Below are 15016 nucleotides of genomic sequence, written 5' to 3' on the forward strand. Positions count from 1 at the left end.
CGACAATAGCTTTCTTGACAAAATCTAAGTTAGATTGATTTTCAAACTTTTCAATTTTGTCTGTTCCCGTCGATTTCACAAAGTTAACATTTTTCTTCTTCTTTTGGTTCGGCTTCTTGTTAGTTTGAGCCGGTGCTTTACCTTTGGGTTTGGTGTGATTTTGCTGTGTTGGCACTGTTGGTAATTTCTTGTTGCCAAATTGTTTTCGAATTTCAGCCTTTGGAATAGGAGGACACTGTGTAACTGTAACTTTAGGTCCTGCCTTTCCCAAGAACTTACTTGTCGAATTCTCAAAGACTTTGCAGATTAAGGATTGATTAACATTCTTAATGGGAAAATCTTTGTCTGAGTAAATTTTATCATCACCAACTAGAGTGTACAGCAAATTCACACTCTCCGACTCTCCTGCAGATGAGGACTCAGTTGCAATAGTCTTAGCGGGTTGTACAGGGGGATCACATAGAATGTGATTCTCAAGAGGTATGTCCTCATTTTTGACTACCGCATCAGACTTTGCTGGGACAATATCATCAGATTCATCATCAGACGAATCAGCATCCTCAATTACAACTGGAGGATCTTGATTCTGTTCAGCACTCACAAATGTATCTGCTGACACATCTGAATCTGAGGATACTTCCTTTTGGTATCCGAGTCCTGCAGCAAACTCCTTAACATCTAGAGGCACAGAAGGTTCAAAGAAAACCCTGTCCTCTTCATCAGGCATGGCATCATAATTATGTCTCACTGGTGGTGGACACTTCTTATAGCCTATGCATGTGACATCTCTCTTTTCCTTCTGAACGTCAATGATGTGATCTAACACATAGCTAGAACTCAAATAACTGTCTAGCTTGAGTTTGATCGCATCACTTTCGGTTTTCACACAAGCCATCTCTTTTTGCATACTCTCAAGGCGAGATATATACAAATTAATATCAGTTTGTTTTCTTGAAACCATTTTAGTCAGTTCTGTTTTATCCTTCTTTAATGTTTCAATTACTGACTTAAATTCTTTTTCATGGTTTTCATAAAACATGTTGGCTTCTGTGCATTTAGAGAGGTCCACAGTCAACTTCTGATTGTGGATGAATGTCACATCATATTTCTCTTGCAAAGCTTCATGCTTGCTTTGCAAGTCACACCAATCAGCACTCAAGGAACTATGTTTGTCTTGCAAGTCAAACAAACTAGCTTGTAAAGCATCATGTTTGGCTTGCAACTCAGACATGTTTCCTTCCAAATCAGCACACCTAGCATGCAATCTATCACATTCATCACAGTTAATAGCAGTGGGTTCATCGACACGTACCTGACTTGATGAACCGTCGACATTAGCCATAAAAGCTGAATGGAGAGAAGACGAAGAGTAAGCAGCCTGATCCACCAGAATAGATCTTCGTTGAGTTTCTGCTACAGCTTCCCCCAAGAGTTCATCAATGTCGATATCATCCGAAACATTAGATGTCTCACCCACATGATCATCACTAGAATTGGATGATTCTTCATCAACGCTCCTACTGTATCCAGAGGAGTCTTCATCTTCAGACGATTCATCACCACTGGCAGAAGATTCTCCACCATTGGTGTGAACTAGCTCCTTCACAATCTGAGCAAAACATGCTGTTCCATCAGGAGCATCACCACCCAACTGGATTGACCAGTCACAACCTTCATCCACCTGAACTGCAAGTGCTCGGTTGGTTTGGTTGTTGACAGGCACCAATGTACGATCATTGTTTCTGTTCTGCTGGTTGCCTTGGTTTCTGAAGGGGTTTTGATTCCCGTGCTGGGCTGGCTTAGTGCATTCCCGTTTAAAGTGGCCCCGTTCACCACAGTTGAAGCACTTAACAGCTTGCTTATCAAACCCATACTTGGTGTCTCGCTTACTTTCCAAGCTGGTTCTGCCAGTACTTTCCATCCAATCCTTTGCTCTTCTCACAGCACTCGCAAAGGCCCACTTGATGTCCATCAAGTCCATCTCTTCCTTATCAATCTGCCTGTAATCTTCTTGTGTCAGATTAATGTTTCCAATCTGACCTTCTATCAACCCACAGTAAGCGCTCACTACAGTGTTAAGCAGCTCCATGTGTTCCTTAGCTACTTCTACACTGATTTTAGAAAAGCTTGACGTGTCGAGCTGTACTGTACTTGACTTTGATTGTTGACCTGCAGCAGATGATGTTCCTCCATAACACGCATATTGTGGTTGTTGAGCAGGAGGAGGAGGAGGTGGTTGTATTGGATTTCCATACAGATCTGTGGTTGGAGGCGACTTTACAGGAACTTGCACTGGATTGCCATACATATCCGTGCTTGTGACAAACGCCGTTTGAAGTGGAGCATGTGAACCGCCTTTTGCAGATGAAGTAGTGGAGGTGCCATAATACATCTCTGGATTCTGTGGCACTGCAACTCTCTTTGCCTTCAAAGTTTCTTCCTGATCCTTGTTCTCCAGAAGCTGCACGAAATCGTTGATATTTGTAGTTCTCAACGTTCCGTTGTACTTCAAGATCTCCAGGAAGTTATTCCATTGAGGAGGCAATGCATCGGCAAACTTCTTTACCACCTCTGTTGGAGTCGTTGTGACTTCAAAGTTCGTCAGCTCAGTAAGTAGATGATAGAAACGGCTTGTCATATCTCCCAAGGACTCCTTATCCATACATGTGAAGCCATCGAATTCTTTCTTCAGTAGATCTCGTCGTAGTTGACGTGTGGCTTCATTACCTACTCCTCTCGTCTTCAATGCATCCCACAGCTTCTTCGTAGTCTTGAAACTGACGAACTGATGATAAATATCCTTGCTCAGTGCTTGAGTGAGAATAGCGTATGCTTTCTTTTCTAAGTCATACGTCTTCTTTTGATCATCAGGAAGATCGGCAAATGTAGCTGTCGAAGAAGCAGCAACCTCGATTGTTTGATCGAATTCCGTAATGAACCGCAACCACAACTCTGTATTTTGACCAAGAATGTATGTATGAAAACGATCAACCCATCCTGGATATTCATGAAGATGCATCAACTTTGGAGGCCTGTTCAAACTTCCGGTTTCACTTTCGCTTAGTAGAAGACTTTGAATACTCGGAGTTTGATTTGAAACAAACGCCCATTGACCAGCTGGAGTGGCATTTGTTTGTGAGGATGTAGATACCGGAGATTCGGCCCATGATGGAGATTGACTAGTATTCATGTATTTTCCACTGTCTGGAGCCGGACTTCCCCACCAACTCGGATTCATGATAGATAAGCAAAATAAATGCTAAGTAGGAATGATCCGAAAGATAACACAACCGAAAGATCCTGGTCGAAAGATCTGAAATCACAGAAACTTGTTAGCAATAAACTGACCACAGTCGAAAGATCGATTTATTGTTCGAAGGATCAACAGTATTCGAAAGATTACTGTTGACTCTCGAACAATGATTTCGAAAGATTCAAGAGCTCGAAGGATTCCCTTTTGAAAGATCCTTATCTTTCGAGTTAACTCTTTATCTTTCGAATAACAGATCTCGAAAGATTCACCAATACGAAGGATCCTAATCTTTCGGACACTAATCTTTCGAAATGATTCCTTTCTCGAAGGATATGTTTCAGACTTCGAAGGATGGGTCGAAGGATATTAATCTTTCGAGCCCTCCTTGATCGAAAGATATCGAAGGATGATCTTTCGATGTCGAAAGATATCTTTCGAGAGCTCTGACACAATCTGATCTGATGTGAAAGGTTGGTGAAAAGGTGACAGGTTGGTAAGGTCAACTTTCGGCAAAAGGTATGGTCAGACGTACTTTCCCACCAACTTTGAAAAGATTGCCCAAAAAGGAAAACCTTATCTTCACACTAGTCACCGGAAACCTTGATCGGAACTTGACCGGAAATATCAAGTTACTTAAAAACAATTTTTCAAGTTACCCAACCCAACCTTGAACACTCCCGAAGGTTTAGAAAACGTTTTTCAGTTTAAACAAGCAAGAAAACCACCAAAAACGGGTGCTAAACCAAGTGTTCAAGCACACCAAACACTTGAACAAACCCGGTTTTAAACAAGGTTAAGAGCCAAGCTCTGATACCACTTGTAGGTCCCTTTCCGCGGAGGATAACGAACCTAAACCTTGTTATACAAACCTACTAGCGAGTGCGGAATCCAAGCTAGCAAGCAAACCGAGTTAGTAGCAAGTAGAGAAACAAACACACAAGTTCACCGATTAACACAACTTGTATTGATGCAATGAGGGTTCGGTTACAAGCTCAATGTTTACAAATCTAACATGTAAACTCTCAAGTGTGTGTGTGTGAGTTCCGACAGAATGCTCTCAAAGAAACTCTCTATCTCTCGGTGCAAATGGCAGAACTAACTCACACTCAACACATGCATGGGTATATATACCCAGCTCAGCAGGTCTGCTCGAAGGATTCGACAGATGGTCCGAAGGATCATCTGTCGACCACATGTTACACGAAAGATCAGCATGGACCTCGAAGGATCATCCTTCGAGGTCTAATGGTCGAACCATGGTCGAACCATATCTTTCGATCACCTCGAAGGATCAGGTGTATCCTTCGAGGCTATCCTTCGATCAGAACCTCTTTCAACTGTTGTCCAAGTCAAACCGGAGGATGGTTGACTTGGTCAACTTACAACACAAATCAGGACATCGTTTATATCAGACCGAATACAGACAAAGTACAGACACAAGTGCACCAACAGGGGGTCTGATTCCACTGCTTATACTCTTAACGAGGATTAAAAAGGAATTCAGCTTTATATATTTTTGCAATAAACTAGGGCAAGATATCCTCACGTGCGATGGCCCATCATAGACATCTGATGTTGTGGACGGTTTCATAACTAAAATATCTGGTTGATGGTAATTTTAAGTTGTAACTAAGTCATTAGATGTTATTCATATTCGCAAATAATGATCAAAAAGCATGTCCCGAAATAGACCGCGAACAAGGAACAATTTTCTGTTGATTTTTTTACGCAACTATCAAGCGCACACGACTTACATCCTTGCTCGTTAGTGATTATCATTAACTTCATTGAGCTTTGTTGGGTTGGGCTGCAAAGAGGGGGATTTTAGAGTTGTTTTTCAAATAGGCTTTTCAACAAGCGGGCCGGTTCTGGTGTTGGGTGACCCGTAGATATGACTAGCGCATGTGGGATCGTGTTCATATATAGATGATACGAAAAAAATAAGAAAAACAAAAAAATGGAAAGTTTACTCCTTGTTTTCCTGTGCTGCAAAATATCTATAAACAAACTTTAAACGCAGACAGGAATAAATAAAATAGTTGATTCTTATTAAAGTAAAAAGGCCGGAATAAATAAAATAGTTGATTCTTATTAAAATAAAAAGAAAAAACGATACATCTAAAAATTTTAAATTAGCCATTGATCATCATCATCCATAAAACAAAGTCTACATGCATTGTTTTTTGAGAAAATTACCATTTTAGCCAAGAAAATAGTCAATTTACCATTTCAGCCAAGTCATGAGTCTTTGGAAAGACCATCTCTATTCCCAATGCGGCTGATGCCTCTTTTTCTTGCTTTTTTCTGTCAGCCAATCATCCATCGACACGTGTAACAGTAATGATTACTTCCAGAGTGACTCAGCCAGACTCATCCAAAGCCTCTAACTAGAGGCAAGCCGGATGGCTTGCGTCTGGCTCAAGAGGTAACACATTATTTTATGCGTCCGTTCCAGACCCGTCGGATGAGTTTGTAACGCAACAAAAAGTCAGGTTCCGAGACGCATCACTTGAGTCGGCCGACGCAAGGCAGGCGTTTGGGTCAGAGCAATCACATCAGTCACATCACAGTCGCTGTCAAAAATTTCGTGGAGGATCTTTAGTGATTTGCGACGCTTGCCATGCGTCGCAAACGCATCAGCTTTGCTGTCACAAATATAAGATCTTGAATGCAAGTTAATTTTTTTGCGACTATCCATCCGTCGCTAACGAATGCAAGTTAATTTTTTTTTTTTAAATATGCCGGTTTATCTTAAAGTTTTACTAACTTTACTTTGAACGGTCACCTTGATAATAAACGTTGATAATAAACGTTGATAATAAACGTTGATAATAAACGTTCGGCGAAATAAAACAAAACAACATTAAAAAGTACTTAGATTTATAGTTAAACAAACGTTCGTCGAAACAAATTTCACATTAAACAATATTTGGACGCGGTAAGCAACGCCAAAAATACAATTTATCTGCCATAAACCTTCTATATGTCATAAATTTTTCCTTCATATCACTAGTGAGACTGATCGGTTTATCCGTGAGCAGATGTTCCATTATCATACATAGATAAACTGCTTCGTTACCAAACAGGGAGCTGCGAGACACGACGTAGTCGTCATTCATCTCAAATGACATTATTTTTTCCTGTTTTCCTGATTTTTTCCAGTATTGCATGTCAACCAATACTGCTCCTAGATATACCGCAATTTTTGTAAGCTTGGGAACGACAACTTGTGGCAAACTCATTAGATAGGTTCCAAACTCATTAGATAGGTTTCAAACTCATCAAACCATGTGCAAACTCATTCGATGCGTCCCAAACTCATCAAAACACGTGCAAACTCTTAAATATTCAAAGTCAACGTTCAGTGCTCACGTGGACGCATCACAATCGGGTTACTGGTTCCCACCTCTTGACGGAGATCCGACCCTTCAAGTTCTATCCGGCGGTGGTGTGTCGGAGATCCGGCCGTTCATATTCAGATCAGTCATTCTTTTGAAGAAGATCCCACCTTTCTTACTCTGATCCGTCATACCCTGGTTCCATTTAGTGCTCATCTACACGATTAGGGATTCTGACCCGAAGAGGTGTGACCCGAACCGATGTAAGTTTGTTGAAGACGATCCGACCCGACCCGTCAAACCGCCATCGTTTCTCTCTCGGGGACCACAATGGACTGGAATTGTTGGGATGATTTCCCTTTACCACCCATCAACAATGCAGATGACCTCATGCATTCTGCCACTGCATTCGTGGACAATGCCGCTCCTTCCGCCAAACCGGTAAGCAAACCATGTGTTCTTATAGATTTATTATTATTTTGGTTATAATCTTGCCTTTATGTTTTTTCTGCATTTCATTATGATTGTTTAGGTTAAGAATCCTAGAATTAGAGTTAGAGCTGTTTGGACAATCATCGATAGGATCAAGAAAACAGTCACTGCAAGGATACAACTTAGGTTGAGGGATAGTGTCTTCGGGCACTATTTGGATATTGAGTCTGTGATTTGTGAAAGCCCATTGTTGTTCTGTGTTGCCCGACATCAGGCTTTCACTGAAAACCCTAGTCATGGAATATGTTACATGTTCGGCAATGATTCAGTCTTGTTTACCCCCTTACAGTTTTGTGTTATCACCGGGTTAAGATTTGGGGAGTACCCAAATGTCATATTCAACGAGTCAGCCAATTCTTTCAAATCTAGGATATTTCCAGGGAAAAGGGTGGTTAAACAACGCGACTTGAACGAGATTTTCACTTCAGACTGGTCAAACTTTTCGGAGGATGATTGTCTCCGTATCTGCCTTTTGATGATAGTAGGGTTAGCTTTTAAAGGCACTCAAAGTCACGAAACCATAGATATGAAGTTGATGAATCTTGTTGATGACTTAGAAGCATGGAACCATTTCCCATGGGGCAGTTATCTTTGGGAGAGCACCTATTCACATGTCTACGATATGACTCGACGTCACGTACCCGGTAACGCAGGTTTCAATTTGCCTGGATGCGTTTGGCCATTCAAGGTAATGATTTCTGTGTTGGATAAACAATCCTATCTTTCTTACTGGTTAATGATTATCGTTTATATGTGCAGATGTGGATTTTAGAAATTTTCCCAGAATTTAAACAGATGGAAAAATTTTATAAATCACCCAGAATTCCTAGATTTCTAAGTTGGGGCCCGGGGACACGGCTTACGATTACAACTGTCGAGCGAATTTTGGAAACAGCAAAGACGGTATTACGATATATTTGTACTATTTTTGAGGTGTATATTCTTTTGATTAATACTATCTGATTTATACTTGCAGAATGATTTATACCGTCCAATACTAGATGTAAGCGCCACTAGCGATGAAAGGCAGTGTGAATGGTACAGAGATAGTGAACAGTATTTACGTGCTGTTGGCATATTGAATCAACCGGTGATTACCAGGCAGCCCAGTTTCCAGACAATACACACTATTGGTAATCAAAAACCAAAAGATTGTTTTGGTGATGGGTTTCAGTGTTTTGGATCGTCTTTCAACATGAAAGATGCCAAAGAATCAAAGAAAAGAAGATCTGTGACTATTTCGGGATTACAATATTCAATTCCTGATGAAATACAGACATTCTTGGTGGAAGAATTTAAATCAATTCTGGACAATCGGCTTCATGCAAATAACCCGAGGCTTAGTCAGCTAATAAAGTCCGATGTAGGTGTTCAATTACAACTGTTTTATGTTTTTTTTGATGTTTATATATGTCAATAATGACTTTCATCTTATGCAGCTCACTAGTCAGAAGGGTGAAAACCGTACTGGTGATGACGATGAAAAGGTAATGTTGTGGTTTACTGCTAGTTATGATACCCATTTGTTCATTAATCATTGGTAGGGGTTCAATTACAACTGTTTTATGTTTTTTTGATGTTTATATATGTCAATAAGGACTTTCATCTTATACAGCTCACTAGCCAGAAGGGTGAAAACCGTTCTGGTGATGACGATGAAAAGGTAATGTTGTGGTTTAATCCTAGTTATGATACCCATTTGTTCATTAATCATTGGTAGGGGTTCAATTACAACTGTTTTATGTTTTTTTGATGTTTATATATGTCAATAATGAATTTCATCTTATACAGCTCACTAGCATGAAGGGTGAAAACCGTTCTGGTCATGCCGATGAAAAGGTAATGTTGTGGTTTAATGCTAATTATCATATAGTTAATTACAGTTTATGTATTCAGGTGGAAGACGACCTGTTCGAAAACGACAACGATGCTCCTGTTTATCATGTGCCAACAGACAAAATGCAACCGTCTAATCCTCCTGTAAGCCAACTTGTTTGTTAATTAGCAAGATGTTATTGTTTTGGTAAAGTTGGGCTGATGAAGCCAACGGAATGTGATTTTTTTTAAAAAATTTATTTTGTTAGGATGATGCCGTCGAGATTGCATTATTGCGGCGGTCGGAAAGGTTATGGAAACCGTCTGCATGTACGCTATCACCTTATGTTGTTATGAAGAGGGTGTCAAAGAAAAAAAAGAAAACGAAGAAAGAGATGGAAACGGAAGATAGTGCCGATGCAAACGAAAGAGATGCAAACGAAAGTACTCTTGAAAAAATCAAGAGTTGGTATGAAAGTGAATTTGCTAAAGTTTGCAAAACAGATTTAAGATTGCGGCGGCTTGGGACGTTGATGGGCGGTGAAGTTGGTCCTGATTTTTGGATGTCTTTGATGGGCGACAAAGGAAACGGTTGGTTATCCGATGATGTAAGAATGATAATGTTTTGTTTCTTATGTTATTTATGTTTAAAAAAAAAAACTTAGTATTTAATCATCATAAAAAACAGCATTTATACGCTTGGATGATTACGATGTATGAGACGAGGAAACCAACCGACCGGTGGAGCATTCTACCGCCTTACTTTCAAATGACCTTATTTGAATGTGAGTCGAAACGGAAGGCGAGGTGTTACTTCGATGGCTCCTTGGAGCCTGTGCCTCCAATCGCCGATGTCGACGAGGTAAGTGTTATGTTGTTATTGTAATCATCCAAGCGTATTAATGCTATGTTTTATGTCTCGCTATGTTTGTGAATGAAACAGGTTTATGTACCGTTGAATATTCCAAGATTGCATTGGTTTTTAGGGGTATTCAACCTTCGAGATGAAACCTTTACGATATATGACAGGTAATTGGACATGTTTTTGAATAAGCAGTTCTCTTATTTGTACTTGTGCAATAGTTCAACAGGCTTTATAATTCTATAAAAAAATTGTAACTTGTGCAGTCTTTCGGAGTGTGCAAGTATGGCCATGAGAAGAACAGAGGTTGTCTGTAAAATGAATGTTGCCTTCGACGTATGGCTACGCATCAACGGCTACTACGCGGACAAGCCATTGAAGATGTCTCTCCCGTTCAAAACGATCTACCCAGACAAAGTGCCCCAACAATCAGGCGGTCTCGGAGATTGCGGGATTTGGGTTTGCATTTTCCAAGAAAGGTTAATCAAGAAACAACCAATATTTCAAGAAGACGAAGACACGGCTGTGGTTGCGAAGCAAATGAGGCAAAGGCTAACGGTGTTATTCTACGAAAGTCTCTTACCAGAAAATTTTGATATCGTGTCCACTAGCAACAAAATGCAAAACGACTCGGATCATGAGGGTTAATGTTGATGATTTTTTGGGTTATGGAACAGGTCATGTTAAAGGTAGAAAGGGCCGGTTAATGTATTTGTGGAATATGTATGCTACTTTGTTTTTTTTTTTTAGAATTTTGTTGGTGGGCCGGTTAATGTATTTGTTTGTGGGCTGGTCAAGTATTTTGATGGTGGGCCGGTCATGTATTTTGTTTGTGGGCCGGTACCATGTTTTAATGAAACAGGTATTTTGTTTTAATGAAACAGGTACTTTGTTTGTGGGCCGGTACCTTGTTTGTGGGCCGGTACCTTGTTTTGTGAAACAGGTCATGTATTTTGTCATCACCTATATATGTATGCATTCCTCCCAAAACCTGCTACCACCAACCGAGCTTCTTTCCCAAAACTGTTTAAACCAACCGAATAAATGTCTCAAAAATCAGCTTCTTCCTCATCCAACAAATCTACTCAGTTCGTGGAACCTTCTAATTTCATATGTTCGTGTGGAGCGGCAACCTGCTACAAGCTTTCAAGGACGGAGGCTAATCCAAATCGAAAGTTCTTATGCTGTGTAAGTTACTTTTGTAATGGCTCTTATGCCGGATTTTATATGTTCTTATGCCGGATTTTATGGGTATTTCATAATGGCTCTTTTTTTTTAACAGAAGCAAGAATGTGGTTTTATTAGGTGGGCCGATACACCTTCCTCTTCATCTGCACCTTCGTCCTCGTGCAACGGTTGTGACAAGGTAATACCGGTACTTCTAAGAAGCATGGAAAGCAAGGATGATTTCGCGATTAAGAAAGCTAAGGAGGCAATGTTTTTAAAGATGTGTTTATTGTTTAGTTGGTTGATGATTGTTGTAGTTTATATGTATTTTTAAATAAAATTTGATAATGAATTTTAATTTTAAATTAAATTTTACTTTGAAGAAGCTATCTCTAGTTTATATTAATCTTTCATGATGTCCGATGTGTAGAAAAACCAATTTGTTGAGGAAGTGGCAGACAATGAGTTAGACATAGTGCGGTATCTGGTGCAGGATTGGTTTGATGACCATGACGCGGTGATTGAAGTGTTGAAACAAGAGTTTGAGGCGTCTCTTCCAGATCCAGAGTTGGACTACGACCCAGAGGTGTTGGAATCTTTTTGGAATGACCTCCATCAACCAGATTGGTCTTGTGATGATGTGTGCCATGATTTCTACCCGGGGGAGCATTCTTCCGACTCAGAATGGTCTTGTGATGATGCTCATTGGAAGTAGATTGTTAGGCCTTTTTTTTTACTACCATGCTTGGTTAATCTCTGATCGGATGGAACTAGTATCTTTTAACTGTTAGTCCTTGTAATTTAGTATCTTTAAAATTAGATTGTTATGCCTTTTTTTTTAAACAGTAATAGAATTGATAAAATATGCATCCTTTAAAAATATACTTTAACTGTTTAATTTAGTTTTAGAAACTAAATGCATCCTTTAAATGTTTAATTTGTTTTTGTTAATAATATGGACATAAAAATATAAAACGCATTTCACATAAAAATATAAAACGATAACAGTAATAGTGCATTTCACATAAAGACGGTTTCACATAAAACTCCCTAAAACTAATAACCTGATAGGCTATAACATTTACGGGGTTTTAATCCTCTCCTAAATTGTACGTGGGGATTGTATGTTGCGATACGTAATCCCTGAAATCCTCTGGTTCGACTTCTACGCTTCGTACATGCGTCGTTGAGATGCCCCGGGAGGTACTCTGGGAATATGTGGGGTGTCTACAACTTTCCCGGTGATGGCCGTGACTTCGGCACCGGCCACAGAATATGGGAGTGGGTTCCTCCCCTCGTGACAGGATTCGCTTGTTTTCCTTTGGCCGACCGGATTGACGTTTGGTAATATTCGGTGGTTGCAGATTTAATAAACCGTCCGGTTTTTCCCACTCAGATTTATGCGGGATAGGATTTATCTCTTCTGCATACGTTGCTTTATAAACTTCGTTACTGTAACATGACATAGAATAATGACCACAGTCGCTTTCACCTAAAAATCTTGATACAGCAATAACGTGACCACATGGCAAACCAGATAATTGCCATACCCGACAAGTGCATGTGCCGTTAGCTAAATCAACGAACCCTCTTTTTTTACCATCTTCAACTTCAAAACTGTTAACACGAACGCCGGTGACCGTCCAAGTCCTAGAGTTTTCAATTTTGTGTTGGATCTTATTTACAGCCCACTCTGTTAGTAAGTGTTCACCATGGATTCCCTGGTTGCGACGATCATAAAACCATTTTTGAACAGATTGCCGGAAAAATTCAATAAGTTGCGTCACCGGCAATTTTCGGGAATGTTTTGATAGAGCGTTCATCGACTCGGCACTATTAGAAGTCATATAATGGTATCTTTTAACAGGACAATGTGCTCTTGACCACTTCTCAAACCCAATTGTCGTAAGAGTGTTCCTTAGTCTCGGAACTGCGGCACATAACGCGTTGAAAGATTCCTCAAAATCGGAAAGCCGGTAAGATTTGCAAGTCTGCCACCATAGAGACTCGTTTTCCTTTTTTTTTTTTTGGGTAATTTAAGGTTAACCATTAAATGACGACAACACAACCCGTGAAACGCTTGTGGAAACACGGCCCTTACGGCTAATTGTATAGAAGGTGCTCGGTCAGAAATGATTGCCAACTCTGGATGATCGCCAATACAATCTTTAAGTTTTGAAAGGAACCAAGTCCACGAATTACCGTCTTCAGATTTACCAATCCCGTAACCAACAGGCAAAATCTGATTGTTTCCGTCCATGCCCACAGCCAAAAACAATGTTCCTTTAAACTCGCCTTTCAAATGGGCCGCGTCTATGATAATGACCGGTCTTAAGGTTCTTACAAAGGCACGAATCTAACATTAACATTAACAATTTGTTAGATAGATAAAAATTAACGTTTTTTTAGATAGATGAAAATAAACATGAATAAATATTAACATTAACAAATTGTTAGATAGATGAAAATTAACATTTTATTAACGTTAACAGTTTTGTAACATAGAATAAATTAACATTTTAGTTCGGTTATTACTAGAAAATTTAAGGCGTCACTTACCGCGGCACCTAGGGCGACAAATACCATTTCAAAACGATCCTCCGAATCAGTCAATATGTGCGTCACTGTTCCTGGATTAGCCTTCTCCAAATTGTAGCAGTAAATTGGAAGTTCAGCAAAAGAACTTGCTGAATTTCCATGCAAAAGTTGTAATGCATTGTTTTTTCCTCGCCACGCTTGCATATAAGTTATATTGACTCCTTCTTTAATTCTAAGATCTTTGACTATTTCTGGGCAACGGTAAATTCGACCAGAATTTTGAAATTGTTCTTTTAACATGCTACCAACAACCATTGGGTTAGCCTGACGCATGTGTGGATGTGTCTGCGTCTTAGAACACGTATGTTTGTTGTTAAAAGATTTAACGTAGAAAACATCACAAGATTGCCGACTAGCGGATTTGAAACTCCACTCACAATTTTCAACAACACATGATACTTCATAACGAGTCTTTGATGACCTGTCTACTTTATAAGAAAAAGATTCGGATAAGCACATCTTTCCTAGTTCGATTTTCATTTCCTGCTTGTTACGAAAGGTGTAGCCTTCATAAAATCGACATTTATCTTTATTATCAATAAATTCTAGTTTATCGTTGGCCTTAAAATCATCCTTTGAAAAAACACAATCATTTAAATCGGGGCATTTATATTCAAACGTAGGAGAACAAGAAGAAGAACCCACACCAACTTCTTGCACCACGTATAGTTTAAAAAGTTCTGTAGGATTATTTTCCCACAGTTTGAAAAAAAATAAAAGATCTGAATCATCTATAATATCTATAGGTTCAGAATAATCAGACATCTTGTAGGATAACCGTGTGATATTTCGAAAACCACAAAAGTCGCACACATTTTTAAAAAAGTTATCATACGAAATTTTGGCAAAATTAGTTTCAAACCCACGTATAAGAGAATCAGCTTGCATTACGTACTCACGCCTACCGTCAACGAATTCCCACTTGCCACCGGTGTAAACCACAAATCTAACCGCCATAATACACGAAAGTAACAGTTCAAAGTAGAGTAAAATTCACTCAGTAGTAAAACTTTAAGATGAGTAAAACTTTAAGATAAACCGGTATTTAATGAACCGGTATTTAATAAAACCTGTATTTAATAAACTGATGTGATATGCGTTAGCGACACAGTAAGCGTCGCAAATACTTAATGATTGTATGACAGCGACAGGATGTGAGGAGGTATGAGTCCGTCGCAAGTAGTTAAGCTGATGCGTTTGCGACGCATGGCAAGCGTCGCAAATCACTCAAGATCCTCCACAACATTTTTGACAGCGACTGTGATGTGACTGATGTGATTGCTCTGACCCAAACGCCTGCCTTGCGTCGGCCGACTCAAGTGATGCGTCTCGGACCTGACTTTTTGTTGCGTTACAAACTCATCCGACGGGTCTGGGACGGACGCATAAAATAATGTGTTACCTCTTGAGCCAGACGCAAGCCATCCGGCTTGCCTCTAGTTAGAGGCTTTGGATGAGTCTGGCTGAGTCACTCTGGAAGTAATCATTACT

At 39.7% G+C, this 15016-nt stretch overlaps 1 protein-coding gene across 1 annotated transcript; it reads right to left on the reverse strand.

Annotated features, from left to right (window-relative positions):
• Positions 1–12018: 12018 nt before the first annotated feature.
• LOC110934032 lies at positions 12019–14482 on the reverse strand. The gene is made up of 3 exons (XM_022177229.1): positions 13487–14482; positions 13029–13283; positions 12019–12942 (listed from the first exon to the last, which is right to left on the reverse strand). The coding sequence occupies exons 1-3, from the start codon at positions 14480–14482 to the stop codon at positions 12019–12021; spliced, it is 2175 nt and encodes a 724-aa protein (XP_022032921.1).
• Between the last annotated feature and the right edge of the window lie 534 nt (positions 14483–15016).

Source organism: Helianthus annuus, chromosome 1 (assembly GCF_002127325.2).
Source record: "Helianthus annuus cultivar XRQ/B chromosome 1, HanXRQr2.0-SUNRISE, whole genome shotgun sequence".
In the NCBI taxonomy this organism is placed as follows: domain Eukaryota; kingdom Viridiplantae; phylum Streptophyta; class Magnoliopsida; order Asterales; family Asteraceae; genus Helianthus; species Helianthus annuus.